This window comes from Myxocyprinus asiaticus, chromosome 1 (genome assembly GCF_019703515.2).
Source record: "Myxocyprinus asiaticus isolate MX2 ecotype Aquarium Trade chromosome 1, UBuf_Myxa_2, whole genome shotgun sequence".
In the NCBI taxonomy this organism is placed as follows: Eukaryota; Metazoa; Chordata; class Actinopteri; order Cypriniformes; family Catostomidae; genus Myxocyprinus; species Myxocyprinus asiaticus.
The window spans coordinates 62430230-62445909 of NC_059344.1; the positions used below are offsets into that span (position 1 = coordinate 62430230).

Here is a 15680-nt window from a genome sequence, read left to right on the forward strand (position 1 = left end):
TAAGGGGGTTTAATGGAAAGGAGGAGGCGAGAACCGGCTTGACAACTTAAATAACAATTTATTAACCAAAACACACAACTAAAAACACACAGTGCAGCTGCCTGCAATTCTCTCTCTCTCGAACTGTCGTCCCCGGCCGCCTTTATCCCTCGCGCGCCCCATCAGGCTGATTGGGGACCGGGTGTGTCTCATTCCAGCCCGGCCCCGCCCTCCTCGGCTCTACAGTAGCTTTGAATAGGTTTTATTCAAGCTGTCAACCCACAAAAAGACATACTAACTAAAAACACATTGTGTAGGCTGTATGAAAGATAATGTACATATAAACAATAATAATCCAGTCATGGCTAGAGTAAATAATATATGTCCTTTGATGATGATTTGAGTCGAATTTAATAGAAAACTATGCAAGTTGCACTCTGTGGTGCTGCAGAATTTTGAGTAGCCTCTGGAGCAGTAGCTGGGCATATTGGGCATGTATAACTGGGCATATACAATTTACCCAAAATGTGTTGAGAAATATGTATGAAGAGACAAAAAACAAGTGTGCAATGATTAGCCTTATTTATATCTGGTAAAAAATGAAGAAAAGAAAAAAAGCCAATATATATCAATAATGTGGCTGTATATACAAACAGAAAAATAATACTAATGTTACATGCATTATACAGTAGATCTGCTATGATTGAAGGATAACTAATGTCTAATGAAATATAATGACGATGCAAACACACACACAAACAGATAATACGTACACCGTGGAATAAGCGTAAGAGATTTGCATATCATGTAATATTGCACCAATAATTACAAATCCTTAGATATTTTCAATGGAAGAGAGGCGGCAAATAGGAGATGGCACCACCTGTCAAGCTTGTTTACAAGAATTCAACCGCACTGCCATGCAGGACTGCAGGAATCACACAGAGTTTACTAAGGGCTAGGGGTTTGTTCAAATCAGGTATGAGCAATAATAATAGCAAGCACCACTTTTTATTAACAGATAGGTTTGTTACTCACAATATTCATGACAGAGAGCACATAGCTCACGACTCCTTTGCTACCATGGTACTCCACCATTTTAGGATCAGCCACGACTAAGGTCTCTACCCACTTCTCAGTGCTAATGGAGCGTTGTCTAATCCGTCTGCGTTGTTGCCGTCTCTCCCAGCGCTCTCTCTGCCTCTCCACCTGCTCTGCACCTCCCCTATGATCTGAAGAGGGCCAAAATATGGGTGAAATAAGTACTGTATGTAACTTTATCTGTGTTAAAACACTTTCTTCTATCCCAGCTTAATAAGCAGAGACAACTATAAGTAAGCCATTCATAGGTTCATTTTCTGGAAAACTGTAAGCATGGTGTCTCAATAGCGCTATGAAAATCCTCTGCTTGTTTTAAGCGGCCGTCAATACAAACACAATTACATTGACTCAACCAATGGTGTGATTTGGGGGACGGGACCATCTCTTTGTTTGACCAACAGCAGATGCATATTCAGAAAGATGTTTTGAAAACAAAGTTTATTTTTTCCATTCCATTTGGTGGTGCTAGTGTCGCAGAAATTACATACTTCAGCTTTAAAACAGTGGTTTTCAACAGGTGGGTCGCAGGTGTATTCTGAAAGGGTTGTGAGGGGCAGGGCAAAAAAACTAATGTAAAAATTAAATGCAATCAACTATTTGATTCTAATTATGCATAGTTAAGATAAAAAAAAAATGAAATAGGCTCATCATTTTTTAACAGGGAGGAGAAATTGCCCCCCCTATCTTTTGTTGTTTGCATCAAAGGCTATGCGTGCAATTAAACTCTACATTATTTCGGCACAAATTCATCTGTCACTTGGTAATATGGTTATAACTAATACATATGGCCCTTTCACATTGAAAGCGACACAAATGTTCATCATTAGTACATTTACGCCGTTACAATCCACCTTTTTCCTGAACGCGGAAGTGTTCCACGATTCGACTGTTTTCAATTTCCGGTCTCCAGTGTTTTCACTCTCATCGGCTTATATTCTAAAGCTGGCTCTACACTAGCAGACTCAGAACAACTTGAATTGGGTGGGAGGTGTCACACTTAATGACTGTTTTCGTTAATCTTGCCCTCCTAGTCAGTGAGCTATATTTACCGATTAAAAACGGAGGGAAGGTGTCACACTTAACGACTGCCTTTGACTATTCTCAGCGCTTCACTGTCAAGCCCCATTTTCACAGCCAATCAACCTAAATTATATCTAAATGATATGCATCACTTTAGTTGTTGATATGAACTGATATTCATTAAAAGCACTTTTGATCCAAATAAATACCAATAGATGTTACCACGAAGCATGCTATAACATTACAACACTACAAATGACAAATGGGATGCAAACCCATTTTCTATGGATTTCAGTAGATTTTTTTTGCTGTATTTACAGATTTTTTGTTGTATTTAAAGCTTCTGTAAAGTGTTTAAGTTTAACAAGGAACATGTAGACATTTTACCACACAATAGGGACAATTTGGCCACAGAAAATGTGTCTTTAGCTAAAAGGGGAGTAGTTTGCACCTCATACAATAAAACGAAACAGGTCGATAAACATTTACAATGTACTGTGCCTTATCACTGCAGCAGTAGTATAAATAGTAATTACAACCTGGCTACTCATAATCGTTATTGTATATTTAAACGGTTCCGTACCATGTACATTGAGTTCAGCAGCGATCTCCGACCGCTTTTTTTCTTTTAATGGTCTATCATGATATGACATATGAGAGATGTCATACAACTCCCAAAAGCAATAAACTGCTCCAAATGAACCGTCCACGAGCGCTTTCCAGACGCCATGCTTTCTCTGCAGAAAACAATCGTTTCTGTCCACCGGCAATAACGCACTTTATTCATGAACTGCGCTCATTGGTCACTGCCTTGGAGGCGTGTTCCTGCCCCACCCACAGCCAGTGATAATTTCAAGCAAGCCGGATGTGTATTTTCAGTGTTTCGAGATATTAACTCAGCTGGGAGTCCAGACAGTCAAGTGATTAACACCTCCCACTGAGAGGTGCTACTGGGCACTCTGTCTCCCTCTGCCTGGCCAGTGATTATGTTAATGAAGCGAACACCTGAAAATCACTGGAAAAATCAGCTATTGTAGAGCCAGCTTTAGGGGGTAATGTAATGTTTAAGGTATTACATTTGTAAAAACTGTCAAAAAACATGACTTCACAAAGTCGAGATGACCATTTTTTTTTATAGACAGTGCCTTATCTAAGTGTGTAGATGAAATGAAGTGATGGTCAGGGGTGAGTTTCATTGATATCATTAATTGTCATCATTAAATGACAGCCAACAATGGCACAAGTTGAGCCTGAAATTAATTTTTACTCCAAGTAACACTTAAATGGTTGTTGTTCTCCTCTGGATCGCTCATTTTGGCAGTTTTTACTTCACGTCTCGGGACAAGAAATAGAAAACAGGCAATTAGAATCAACATGGCGCCACCCAGTGGTTGCTCAGGAAAACGGTGGATAGGTGGTGCTAAACGACAAGCAATTTTACCCCGATATGTTAGGGTAGGTGGCAAAACGCACCTCTCAGGCTGGTAAATCACACTTCAGCTGTTATGCATTTACAAAATGTTCCTATTTAGCCTACAGTATGTAATGCTAATTATTTTGCATATTGTTGGGTCTATCTATGGTAATCTTACTACATTTCTATGTATTTGGGCATTTGCCATCCCAAATTCAACAAATACACAGGAAACCTTTGTTTAATTTTTGCAATAAACACTTCATGTCCAATATAAAATCAGAGTTCTTAACCAAAACCAGTTATGTACCAGAGGCTTAAAAACTAACATCTGGTCAAAATCATTTAGCCTCAATGAGTCATGAAGCCCTGGGCTTTACCTTTGACCCCACAGGTTGCATTAGCTGTTTGCTCCCCAAACAAAGGCTGCAGCAGCCGCTTTTCTGATTGGATGGCGTGTCGCTTGTAGATGGCATGAGCCTGTGGTGCTGACTCTTCTTGTGGTGGCTTCAGCGGACTAATGAAGAATTCCTCCTCTGACAGCTTGAACAGCCCTGTCTACAGAAAATGGAAAAAGTTAAAGCAAACTGACATCAAATTAAACACCCTCTTCATCACTCAGGTTGTATTGTTGGCCATGCAACGCACATAGCAAAAAATGGTCAGAAACTGGCTGTTTAAGTTTGGATATTATTCACAGGTTATTAAAAGTTATTGTAATCAGAATGGTAGAACTACAGATCAACAAGTTGCTTTGCATTGTAGATGAAATATGTGCGTCTATCATTTGTAACAGACGTCTTTGAATCCTGGTCTGGAAAGTCTGAGACCACACTGAAAATCTGCATTTGTATTTATTTATTTATTTATTTAATTTAAACCTGGAATTTTAGAATTTTGAAAAATATAAAACAAAGAAAAAATAGGGCATAAAAAAAGATATGTAAGATTCTGCTCACTTAGTAGGTAGCTAACCAAGTGCAAGCAAATCTGTTACACTGACCATGTTAATGCCACTATAAAATTTGTATTGTCTTTATTCCACTGAAGCGCACAAGATGCTCATGTAGTCTATGTGTAGATGCATAAGCAATGAGAAAAACTGTACAGTGTTTGATTAATAATTACACATTTTAAACTGTCCTGTGAAATATCAAAACACAAACGTATAAGGACTCACCAGGCCATTGCAAGTGCTCAGAGCTGCATGACCCCACTTCAGAGTACTGCTCCACACATCTCCCAGAAAATAGCAGAGAGAATGGCCATGCCCATGTAACGTAGACCCTTGGAGGCCACCAGATCTCAGCTCTGTGATGAAGCCAGGTGCCAGAAGATAGGGGTTTAGGGTAAGGTTAAAGTGCAGGTCGTGCCCACCATACTGCAGACGGTAGAAAACTTGGGCAACATTCTGTGCGTTTTTTGCTGTCTCTCGCCTCTGAACCCGACTCACACGGTGGGACACGAGATTTGACAAAAAATGTCCAGTTGAATCCACTCTAAAAGGATGAACAACTTCATAGTTGGGAAGCCCATCAACAGAAATATCTACAAAAACAACAGGGTAACTTATTAAGTTCAAAGCAGTCACACACCTGAAGACCAATTTTCCTATTGGTCTATTAAATATATATATATATATATATATATATATATATATATATATATATATATATATATACTGTATATATTTATATAATAGTATTTAACAAACCACTAGATGACTAGATGACTATGCTTTATCCACTATATTTTACTATTGTCTAACAATGTACAAAACAATATCACCAAAAAAACATTCAATTGGAAAGTTCAAATTTGAAAGAGTACCCAAGTCCCCAAATATTTCGCTGAATATACTGATAACACTGAATTACGTGACAGTCCTGTATGATGCAGGATTGTGCATTTATTTAATTTGAGCAATTTTGTTTGCATTCAGCAAAGTTGTCTCATTTGCTATCATAATATTGTTAAAAAAAAAAATAAATAAATAAAACATATCAGATGACCACTAATTGTAATAACTTTTCTGCTCTTTATAATGTGCTTTATCTTTACTATAATTGCACACTGGTGCACAGGTCAATGACGTGACGATAATTAATTTTTTTGTCCATATATTTAAAAACACATAAAAAATGAAATTCACACAAAATAATTACTTGAATACATCTCACTATAATAAACACTATGATGAGTTCAAAAGGGATTTTTATATTTTTTTCTGGGGTAAAGTAAAAAAATATCTTGATTTAATCGTCCGGACAGTAAAAAAACCCAAAAAACAACAATATTCTCATTAAAAGCATAGATTCTTGAAAAAAATAAAAGAAAGAAATGTTGGCATGAGATGTGCAGAATAATAATTTATTATTTCTAAACTAAATAAGCAGTGAAACAATTTTTTTTTTAAATATGATAATTAAACAAAAACTGTCCACCAATTCAAAGTCATATGGTGCAACCAACATGTAGGTAGCCATTTTGTTGTCATGTAACAAAAAAATAAATAAATAAATAAAACAGAGGAACCCTTTAGACCATCAAGACTAATATATATATATATTCATATCATTAAATGTTAATATTTTTAATTTAAATGAAAGCACATTTTGTTGAGACCATTTGTTGTAACCCTCTTGATATTCTTAACTCAAAAATTCATTATATTTGTTTAAAAATAAATAAATAAATAAAATTATATATATATATATATATATATATATATATATATATATATATATATATATATATATATATATATTTTTTTTTTTTTTTTTTTTTACAAATATAATGAATTTAATATTAATTAATGATAAGGTTGCATACACTCATGTACAGTATACAAGGTGCAAGGAAATTATCTAATATCTTTTACTTGATGGTTACACCACATGACATTTTTAAAGTCATAAAATCATTTATTTATTTTTTTAGAAAATGCTGTTTCTCAAAAAAAAAAAAATAAATAAATAAATAAAAACATTTGTTAAACCAACATGCACACAAAGTCTGAGTAATTCTGTAAAAAAAAAAAAAATAGACCAAAATATTGTATCTAAAGCGATTATAGGGAAGACTAAACACTTCAAAATAGCTTAGAAATCCCCGGCCTAATTTCTACCTATTCTTAAAGTACCCTGTACACAAACAAATAGCTTCTGCCTGTTCATTGAACACAATACTTTGATCTGCATAATTCGGCTGCAAAGAAACAAAGCATTAGTGGCTGTGGGATTTCCTCCTAGAAACTGGATATGGCATGGGGGAGGCATGCTCCGTCCAGGCAAACATACTCATAACCACACAAAGGGTTCGATAGAAAAGTATTGTGTTCAATGAACAGGCAGGGAGCATTGTATCCATATTACATTTACTGTTTACAACAGCACTACAAATTATTCAGTTTTATTGCAGGCTGTTCCAAAACTCTGGAGCATACCAAATATTTACGGTTTATTATTATTTCCCAGTGAACTGCAACATGGATACTGTGATGTACAGTAAAGTGTGAGCCAAACTTCTCATTTCTAGATGAATCAAACAACTGAAGCAAGCTGAAGATTAAATCATAGTTTATTATATGGTGCCAGTGGAACAATGAACCAATATGTGCCATTTAAATCGTTGTATAAATCGTCTGTCCAGAAAACTATGTGAGCACAACAGGGCTCTAGAGGGGCATTTGAAATGGGCTTTATAAGTCATAAAAACTGTGTCAATAATATCACTAAAAGTTATCAAAAAAAATATCTGGAGCAATATGCAGTGGTCCCCAAAAGTATCTGGGACCACTTACAATGAATGAATGTCATTAAATGTTATTGTATTAGATAACAAAATATCATAACAACAAAAAAGTGGCATTTGCAGACAAGTTATGTAAGAAACATTTCTCTGAAATTACTTTTCTTAGCAATTTTTGCACTACTTTTAACCAAATGATGTGGATGAAGATCAGACAAATTTCCTTGCAGAATAATCGCAGCTGTTGTTCACATCTCTACAGCTCTGGAACAAATTAAGAAACCATTGCAAAATTATCACACATTGATTGACCTGGCTGTGTGGCATGGAGAATTGTCCTGCTGGAAAAGCCAATCCTCAGAGTTGGGGAATATTATCAGAGCAGAAGGAAGCAAGTTTTCTTCCAGGATAATCTTGTATGTGGCTTGATTCATGTGTCCTTCATAAAGATGAATCTGCCCGATTTCAGCCATGCTGAAGCACCCCCAGATCATCACCGATCCTCCACCAAATTTCACAGTGGGTGCGAGACATTGTGGCTTGAAGGCCTCTCCAGGTCTCCTTCTAATCATTAGATGACCAGATGGAGCATCACAAGTCATCAAACAAACAAAACCGAGCTGCTTGAATGTTTGTGCCAGGAGTGGCATAAAGTCACCCAACAGAAATGTGAAAGACTGGTAGAGAGCATACCAAGACGCATGAAAGCTGTGATTGAAAATCAGGGTTATTCCACCAAATACTGATTTCTGAACTCTTCCTAAGTTAAAGCATTAATATTGTGTTGTTTAAAAATGAATATGAACTTGTTTTCTTTGATTATTCGAGATCTGAAAACACGGCATCTTTTTTGTTAGTTTGACCAGTTATTTTCTGCAGATAAATGCTCTAAATGACAATATTTTTATTTGGGTGAAATGTTGTCAGTACTTTATAGAATAAAACAAAAATGTTCATTTTACTCAAACACATACCTATAAATAGTCAATTCAGAGAAACTGATCATTTTGCAGTGGTCTTTAATTTTTTTCCAGAGCTGTATATATGCCATTAAGTTTGTAAGTATTTTTATTCTGCATTATGGAAAGAATATCTATTGCTTTATCATTTAAAACCAAACAAACTTATTTTTGTAAAATGTTTTGCTTGAAAAGTGTGCTTGTGCTTTCTGCCTGCAAAATAAATGCCACTTGGTTTGGCATTTTATCTGATGCAATGACAAACATACATTAATAATGGTGCAAACACTTTTGGGGGTCACTGTATATGCACTAAACTCCATTATGAGCACACAAAAGAGACAGAAAATGCTGAAAATCACAGCAGGATTGATAAAGACACAAGCCCAAGTCACTCACCTGTTTCTTGCACATATCCGTTCGTTGTTGTGGATAAAAGTCCAGCTGTAAACACAAAGCAGAGAGAAAAACGTGCTGGCCCCAAAACTTTAATGCCTAAGTCTAACTGAACCATCATGTTAAACTGCACAGAAGGGAAGATAAATCACTCAGCCCGATCTTTTGCTACATCTACAGTCCATACAGAGAGCTTGAATAGTATGTTTTGCCTCAGCCTAATGCATTGGTAGTTTTGACCCATCACATAAAAGCACGGTTTTGTATTGCATAGCCTATATTATGCCAAAGCACTGAAATGTTAATCCGAATCAAATGATAGCTTGTGGCATGATAAAAGTCCGGTGCATGGGCGATTTGGGATCCGTCCGTTACATCAACTACTTGCTGGGTTGACTGCAGTAACCGATGCCGAACAGTGAAGAGTATATAACTTGTTTCAGTAAAACTTTGCACAAGTACCGCCCTTTCAGCAGCCAGATTGTGGGAGGACCCGGTCTTTGTGTTGAGCTCGTCAGATTGAATCCATTCTGGAGCTTTTGTTTAGTGATATCTGTTTCCTTTTATGCTCAAATGACTTCCTCTCTCATGTTTAACAAACACATTAACAATTTGTCAGTGCATTAAATGATTCGACCGTCGACGAGTAATGGAGCATTCTCATAGGACCGTTCCGATTGCGCTTTATTTAAATTGTTGGTCTATGTAGGTATGACACCCCTGTTCTATCCGCTCCATACGGGACTCGAACAGACGTGGCGGGTGCACTAACCAGGAGGCTAAAGGCTATAGCATCTAGTCAGTCGTCAGTGCACCTCTTGAGATCAGGAAAGTGAGGTTTACACATATTGCACAGCTATCAATCAGCTGGCCACTATTACACTTACCCCCATAAACCTCACTCCCATCCGGGTCACGGCACCATTGTGACGATCCTGTTCTACCCGCTCCGTACCGGACTCAAACCGGCGTCTCCGGCATGGGAGGCACATTGCACATCTATCAGCTAGCCACCGTTACATAGGCATGCTTCAGACAGACGTCTTTGCATTGCGTCTTGTGTGATGAGCGTTGCGTTTACAATTTTACAAGACCAACTTTTAAAACGCGTCTTAGGGGCCGTTCACGCCTCTCCAAACACCAGCTCTGTACGTGATCTACTTTACTCGTGGTGCTACATCTAGCTTTTTTAGCGCAAGGGCATGTTTGGTGTGAACGACCCCTTTGACCATTGTGGCGCTGGTGTTGTATCGAATTGTGTTCCCTGTCGGAATCTGTTTCCCCCTAGCCCCGATAGGGCGTAGAGTTATGTTTAGGGTTAGGGTAGGTAGGGTAGTGTAGGTTAGGGTTAGGGTAGGTAGGGTACGGTAGGGAATGGAAGGGATAGGGTAGGCAGGGTAGTGTAGGTTAGGGTTAGGGTAGGTAGGGTACAGTAGGGTATGGAAGGGATAGGGTAGGTAGGGTACGGTAGGGTGGTGTAGGTTAGGTTAGGTAGGATACTGTAGAATATTGTAGGTTAGGGTTAGGGTAGGTAGGGTAGTGTAGGTTAGGGTTAAGGCAGGTAGAGTACGGTAGGGTAGGGTATGGAAGGGATAGGGTAGGTAGAGTAGTGTCGGTTTGAGTTAGGGTAGGTAGGGTACGGTAGGGTATGGAAGGGATAGGGTAGGTATGGTAGGGTGGTGTAGTTTAGGGTAGGTAGGTTTCTGTAGAATAGTGTAAGTTATGGTTAGGGTAGTTAGGGTAGTGTAGGTTAGGGTTAGAGTAGGTAGCATATGGTAAGTTAGGGTAGGTAGGTTAGGGTAGTGTAGGTAAGGGTTAGGGTATGTAGGGTAGTGTAGGTTAGGGTTAGGGTAGGTAGCGTAGGGTAGTGTAGGTTAGGGTAGGTAGGGTAGGGTAGGGTAGTGTAGGTAAGGGTTAGGGTAGGTAGGGTAGTGTAGGTTAGGGTTAGGGTAGGTAGCGTAGTGTAGTGTAGGTTAGGGTAGGTAGGGTAGGGTAGGGTAGTGTAGGTAAGGGTTAGGGTAGGTAGGGTAGTGTAGGTTAGGGTTAGGGTAGGTAGCGTAGTGTAGTGTAGGTTAGGGTAGGTAGGGTAGGGTAGGGTAGTGTAGGTAAGGGTTAGGGTAGGTACGGTAGTGTAGGTTAGGGTTAGGGTAGGTAGCGTAGGGTAGTGTAGGTTAGGGTAGGTATGGTAGGGTAGTTTAGTATAGGTAAGGGTTAGGGTAGGTAGGGAAGTGTAGGGAAGGGTTAGGCTTAGGTTTGTGTATGGGGGAACGTATTCTGACAGCGGAGAATGTTACCGTCAGATAATGTTCCCCCCATACAGATCTGCTGGGTTGAAGCAGATCCCGATGGGGGAACAGAGTTCAACACAACACGCGTCTCGCTGTTTCCAAGTCTCGTGCAGGAACAGTGTGTTTTTTAGACGCTATGTCAAGTTAAAAATAACTTTAAAACTCGTCTCCACACACATTCTGTGAACGGCCCCTTAAGACAGCTGCTTTCTGTTCCACTTTGTTGCGTTCTGTTTAACTGTTTTTAAATGCAAGAACGCGTGTTAACATGTCCTTGTAAATGCCATTAATAACAGTTAATTCATATGGCTTGGCCTTTTTATGACTTCAAGACTTTGAAATGGCACACAAGAATTGGCACTCAAAAAATATTTTATATTTTAGCCTAATATTTACGCATTTCAATTTCAGGACAAAATGAATTGTTAACAAAATAAAATAATAAAACTTAAAATATTTTGATTTTATTTTGATGTTTCAAAATTCAGTTTGATGAAATTTTGTTAGAAAATTGCAAATCGTAAGTATTACCATTCCCATCAAGGGAGTATTTTGTGGATTTCGTAAGGCTGAGACGAAATACGTCAGTAATTTATTATCTTACAGGAGGGCATTTCAGTCGTAAATCGTAAGACAACAGACAGTAACCCTATCCCAGAGTATAAAATACGTGTGAAATGAAAATAAAACCACTGTCACTGAAAGGAAAGCATTTGAGTAACGAATTTTAATTAAGAGTATAATTTCATAATGTCCACATTTGGGCATTTTACGCACATACAGCAACATAACTGGTGTCTACTTTTCAACTGTTATTTATCAGTTTAACTAGAGGTCTATTTGTATGGTCACCCCTCCTTCAAAATGGTTAAAAAATAGTTAACATGACGTCAACTGAGTGGCGTTATCCAGTGCGCGCTCTCCTCTGGCGCGCGCTCCCCGTTCTTCTCCATAAACCGCTGCTTGTCAGGTGAGTTGTTCACTGCGTGATCAAACACGTCGCTTACACGTATGGAAAACACTGATATCTAAAACCATTGCCGATATAATCAATCAATACCTTTCTCCATCAAACAATGTCAAACTAAGTGATATGCGATCAGTGGACGGACCTGCGCTTGTCCAGGCACCTGTTGGAGCGCATCAGAATGGATGATATTCAGAACAACAGCGGAGCTTGGAACAAAAGTTTAATCGATCAACACAAGTTCAGTAATCTGGAAGATATCGATGTGACCGCTGATGGCAGCCTTGTCCTAAGGATTATCATCTCAGTGGTTTACTCCGTGGTGTGCGCGGTGGGTCTGGTGGGAAATCTTTTGGTGTTTTTCCTCATGACGATAAGACAAGGGCGAAAGAAATCCACCATTAATTTCTTTGTCATCAATTTAGCTGTTACTGACTTCCAGTTCGTTCTGACTTTGCCTTTCTGGGCAGTAGATACTGCGCTGGATTTCAGCTGGCCGTTTGGAAACGCCATGTGCAAGATCATTTTATCGGTCACTGTGATGAACATGTATGCCAGCGTGTTTTTCCTCACGGCAATGAGCATAACGCGCTACTGGTCTGTTGCATCCGCCTTAAAAATCCCTTCTCGTAAGAGGTCTGTTACGGTGAAATGGACCTGTGCTGTATTGTGGTTCCTGGCGACAATAGCCACAGCTCCAACTTCCATTTTTTCCACGGTGACAGTGGTTGCAGATGAAAATCTGTGTCTCCTTAAGTTTCCAGATGGCAACGATTGGCTCGCCTTTTCTCACCTGCAGAAAATTGTGATTGCATTTATCTTGCCGATGTTCATTCTCTCAATATGCTATCTTCTACTACTGAGGTTTATCCGCCAAAGGGGCGTTCAAATGAGGCAATCTAAAGTCACCAAGTCTGTAACGGTGGTAGTCCTCTCCTTTTTCATTTGCTGGATGCCAAACCATGCCATCACCCTCTGGGGCGTCCTGGTTAAACTGAACGCGGTGCACTGGGACAAAACATATTACATGGTGCATACTTACGTTTTCCCATTGACTGTTTGTCTAGCCCATACAAATAGCTGTTTAAACCCAATTTTGTATTGTCTAATGCGGAGAGAGTTTAGAAAAATGCTGCATGGTTTATTATGGCGCATTTCCTCCCCTGCGTTCTCTAAAGCTGGAAAATTGCATGGATACAGTGCTGGCATCATTCAAAACCAGGATGAGGCACACATTGGAATGAATTTAAACGTGATTGACAATCAGGGTCAACAATCCATACATCCGACCAGTTTGTTGGCGTGCTGCCCCCGGCAAGACGCCGCCCCGGGCGGCTGCCCATGTCGCCCATGCGTAAATCCACCACTGCATCCGACTATTCCAGTACCAGATAAAACATACTGAAAGCCTGGTTTGAAATGAAGATCTAATTACACAATGCACACGTTTCTTCTAGTCTGATTAACCAAATAGTCCATGGGAAGTGTTCCAGCAAACATAGAACGTTCTCTTAAAGTTAGCATGGTTCCTGTTTGGTTATTTTTGAGTACCAATTCCAAACATTCTAGAAACGTTCTCTTTTGGTTATTTTTTAGTACCATAAACTAACGTTACCAGAACGTTCCGGCAACCAAAAACTGGTTAACGTTTAAAGACGTTTTACTTAACTGTCTGTCGTGGCTTGAAGAGTTTTGGTTTATTTCAGTGTTTTGGCCCATACACATGAATGTCTAATTTAATTTACATGTAGATGGCAAAAAATAATGCATGCATTGTATGGCTACATATTTTTAAGGAGACACTGATGATGCGGTATTTGGTCTTTGTTTCATTTATAAGGCTATAGTGTCCTTTTTGCCCTGTTTGTATTTCACTTACCTTTCCTATATCATTCTTTATCATTATTGTTTGCATGGAAATGTGAAAATGTGAAATTAAAAATGCATTGAAATGTAAATATATTCTAGTATCTATGTAAAACTGAAGGCATGCTTGCAAAAGTGGACAGAAATGTATAACCTGTAGGCAGTGTTGGGTGTAATGCATTTCTAAGTAATTAATTACTGTAATTAAATGACTTTTTCATTGAAAAAAGTAAGAGATTACTTTACATTTTTCAGATATTTAATTACAGTTACTTCTGATGTAATTGAAATTTAAAATTGAATTTAACATATAATGTTAAAATCTATGTTTTCTAATTTAATGCTGCCCCCTTAAATTCCCTGGCCAGTTCATGAATAATTTATTTGATTTTATATTATTTATGTGAAAGAATTAAAAGAACAGTTTCATGTCTATCCTTGCGTTTTTTATCTGGTCGAGGTTATTCAGGGTTTTAGAAAGTAATTAGTAATATGTTATGCAATTACTTTTCAGAAAGAGTAATTAGTACAGTAATCTAATTACACTGTAGAAGATGTAATTAGTAGTTAGTAATTAATTACTTTTTTAGAGTAACTTACCCAACACTGCTTGTAGGCTACATGAGTTGTGATACTTTAATAATATGTGCTGAAAATATGACATTTATTTAGTTAATATTCTGAAATGTATTTTTTTTTTAAGTAGGCCTAACAGTGAGGGAGATAACCAGGGTTCTGGTTTCCTAAATTTAATTCAGTGAGCCGTGTATATGGTCAGAAATTATCTTGAAGCTGATAAAGTTACTTAAATAGAATAAAATTAACTTTCCCAGCAAAATATTAACACCTGGAGTTTTATTTATCCTACTAAACATGGCAACTGAGACAACTGGCAACCGAGAGAGCTGAGCTAGCCTGTGTAGGCCTACTATGAATTCAAATATTCGATAATTATGTTGTGACATTATGTGACATATTGACTAGCATCTTGACTTATTGTTTTTATGCCTGGTGATTGTCCTTTTGGGCACTATAATGGAGCTGTTTAGCCCACATTGTGTCTGTCAAGAGACTAAAAGCAAAGCATTTAGGGGTTCAAAGCATGCGTAATTATTTTTGCCTCCTTTCATTAAAAACATAATAACGATGTCCTAGGAGGCAAAAAGTTGTCATCCTCAAGAGGCACTTGATGCCTCAGATTCATTCAGAAAGATTTGGGTTTTATTGGAGAAACGTGTACATGAAAACGTACAGTGTAACGGTTTACATATATGAATAGCAAGGATTCCTACATGTGATATGGATCTCTGGAGACAATTTTTGAGCCGTAAACGGCATGTAGGCTTACTAATCTCTATCTATAGTCGAAGAACTCAGGAGTATATTTAAAGCAGTTAAGTCACCGGTGAAGCATCTACATTTTTTTGTGCAATATATGTGTTGAAAATGTATTTTGTCAGAACATGGCTTCTTTTGAATGGCCGTCAAAACATTTGAATACTTTTTGCCCGCATAATGGTGTAGTTACAGTATCTGCCAGTAGGGGCTAATTGACGAAGCTAACCAGCAAACACAAATAGTAACATTAAAGTTTCTAGAATGATAATTTGGGCTCAATATATTGGGATTAAACCAGAGTCGTTATAAATATGATACTGGCGGGAGATTTGAACGTTAAGCTATGTATGGCGGCTGTAGAAGTAGAAGTTCCGCCTTAAAATTAAAAGAGCCAATCAGCTTTTTGAAAGAAATATAAATATAAATCTGTTTAAACGTGCATGCGCATTGACTGGATTAGCCTGAATATAGTGTGTTATTATTTATTTATTTATATTAAAATTTTGCGTGATGTGAGATAAAGAAGCACAATTTACAATAATGTTGTTTTCAGATTGTATTGCTAATTTGAAATATGTAATTTGAATGTTTGAATCTGGACC

At 38.0% G+C, this 15680-nt stretch overlaps 2 protein-coding genes across 2 annotated transcripts in view; one reads left to right on the top strand and one right to left on the bottom strand.

Moving 5' to 3' along the window:
- The window catches only part of LOC127440209 (A disintegrin and metalloproteinase with thrombospondin motifs 7-like), a gene marked incomplete at its 5' end in the record, with an annotated part of 96811 nt that extends 88044 nt beyond the window's left edge, over positions 1-8767 (bottom strand). Inside the window, 4 exons of the mRNA XM_051696678.1 lie at positions 1018-1211; positions 3895-4072; positions 4695-5062; positions 8623-8767. Of these exons, the coding sequence (XP_051552638.1) occupies positions 1018-1211; positions 3895-4072; positions 4695-5062; positions 8623-8767 (885 nt within the window). The remainder of the gene's footprint in view (positions 1-1017; positions 1212-3894; positions 4073-4694; positions 5063-8622) is intronic.
- Positions 8768-12055: 3288 nt separating this feature from the next.
- Positions 12056-13279, top strand: LOC127440216 (relaxin-3 receptor 1-like). The gene has a single exon (XM_051696690.1). It carries the CDS (start codon positions 12056-12058, stop codon positions 13277-13279), a length of 1224 nt encoding a protein of 407 aa, XP_051552650.1.
- The last annotated feature ends 2401 nt before the right edge of the window (positions 13280-15680 follow it).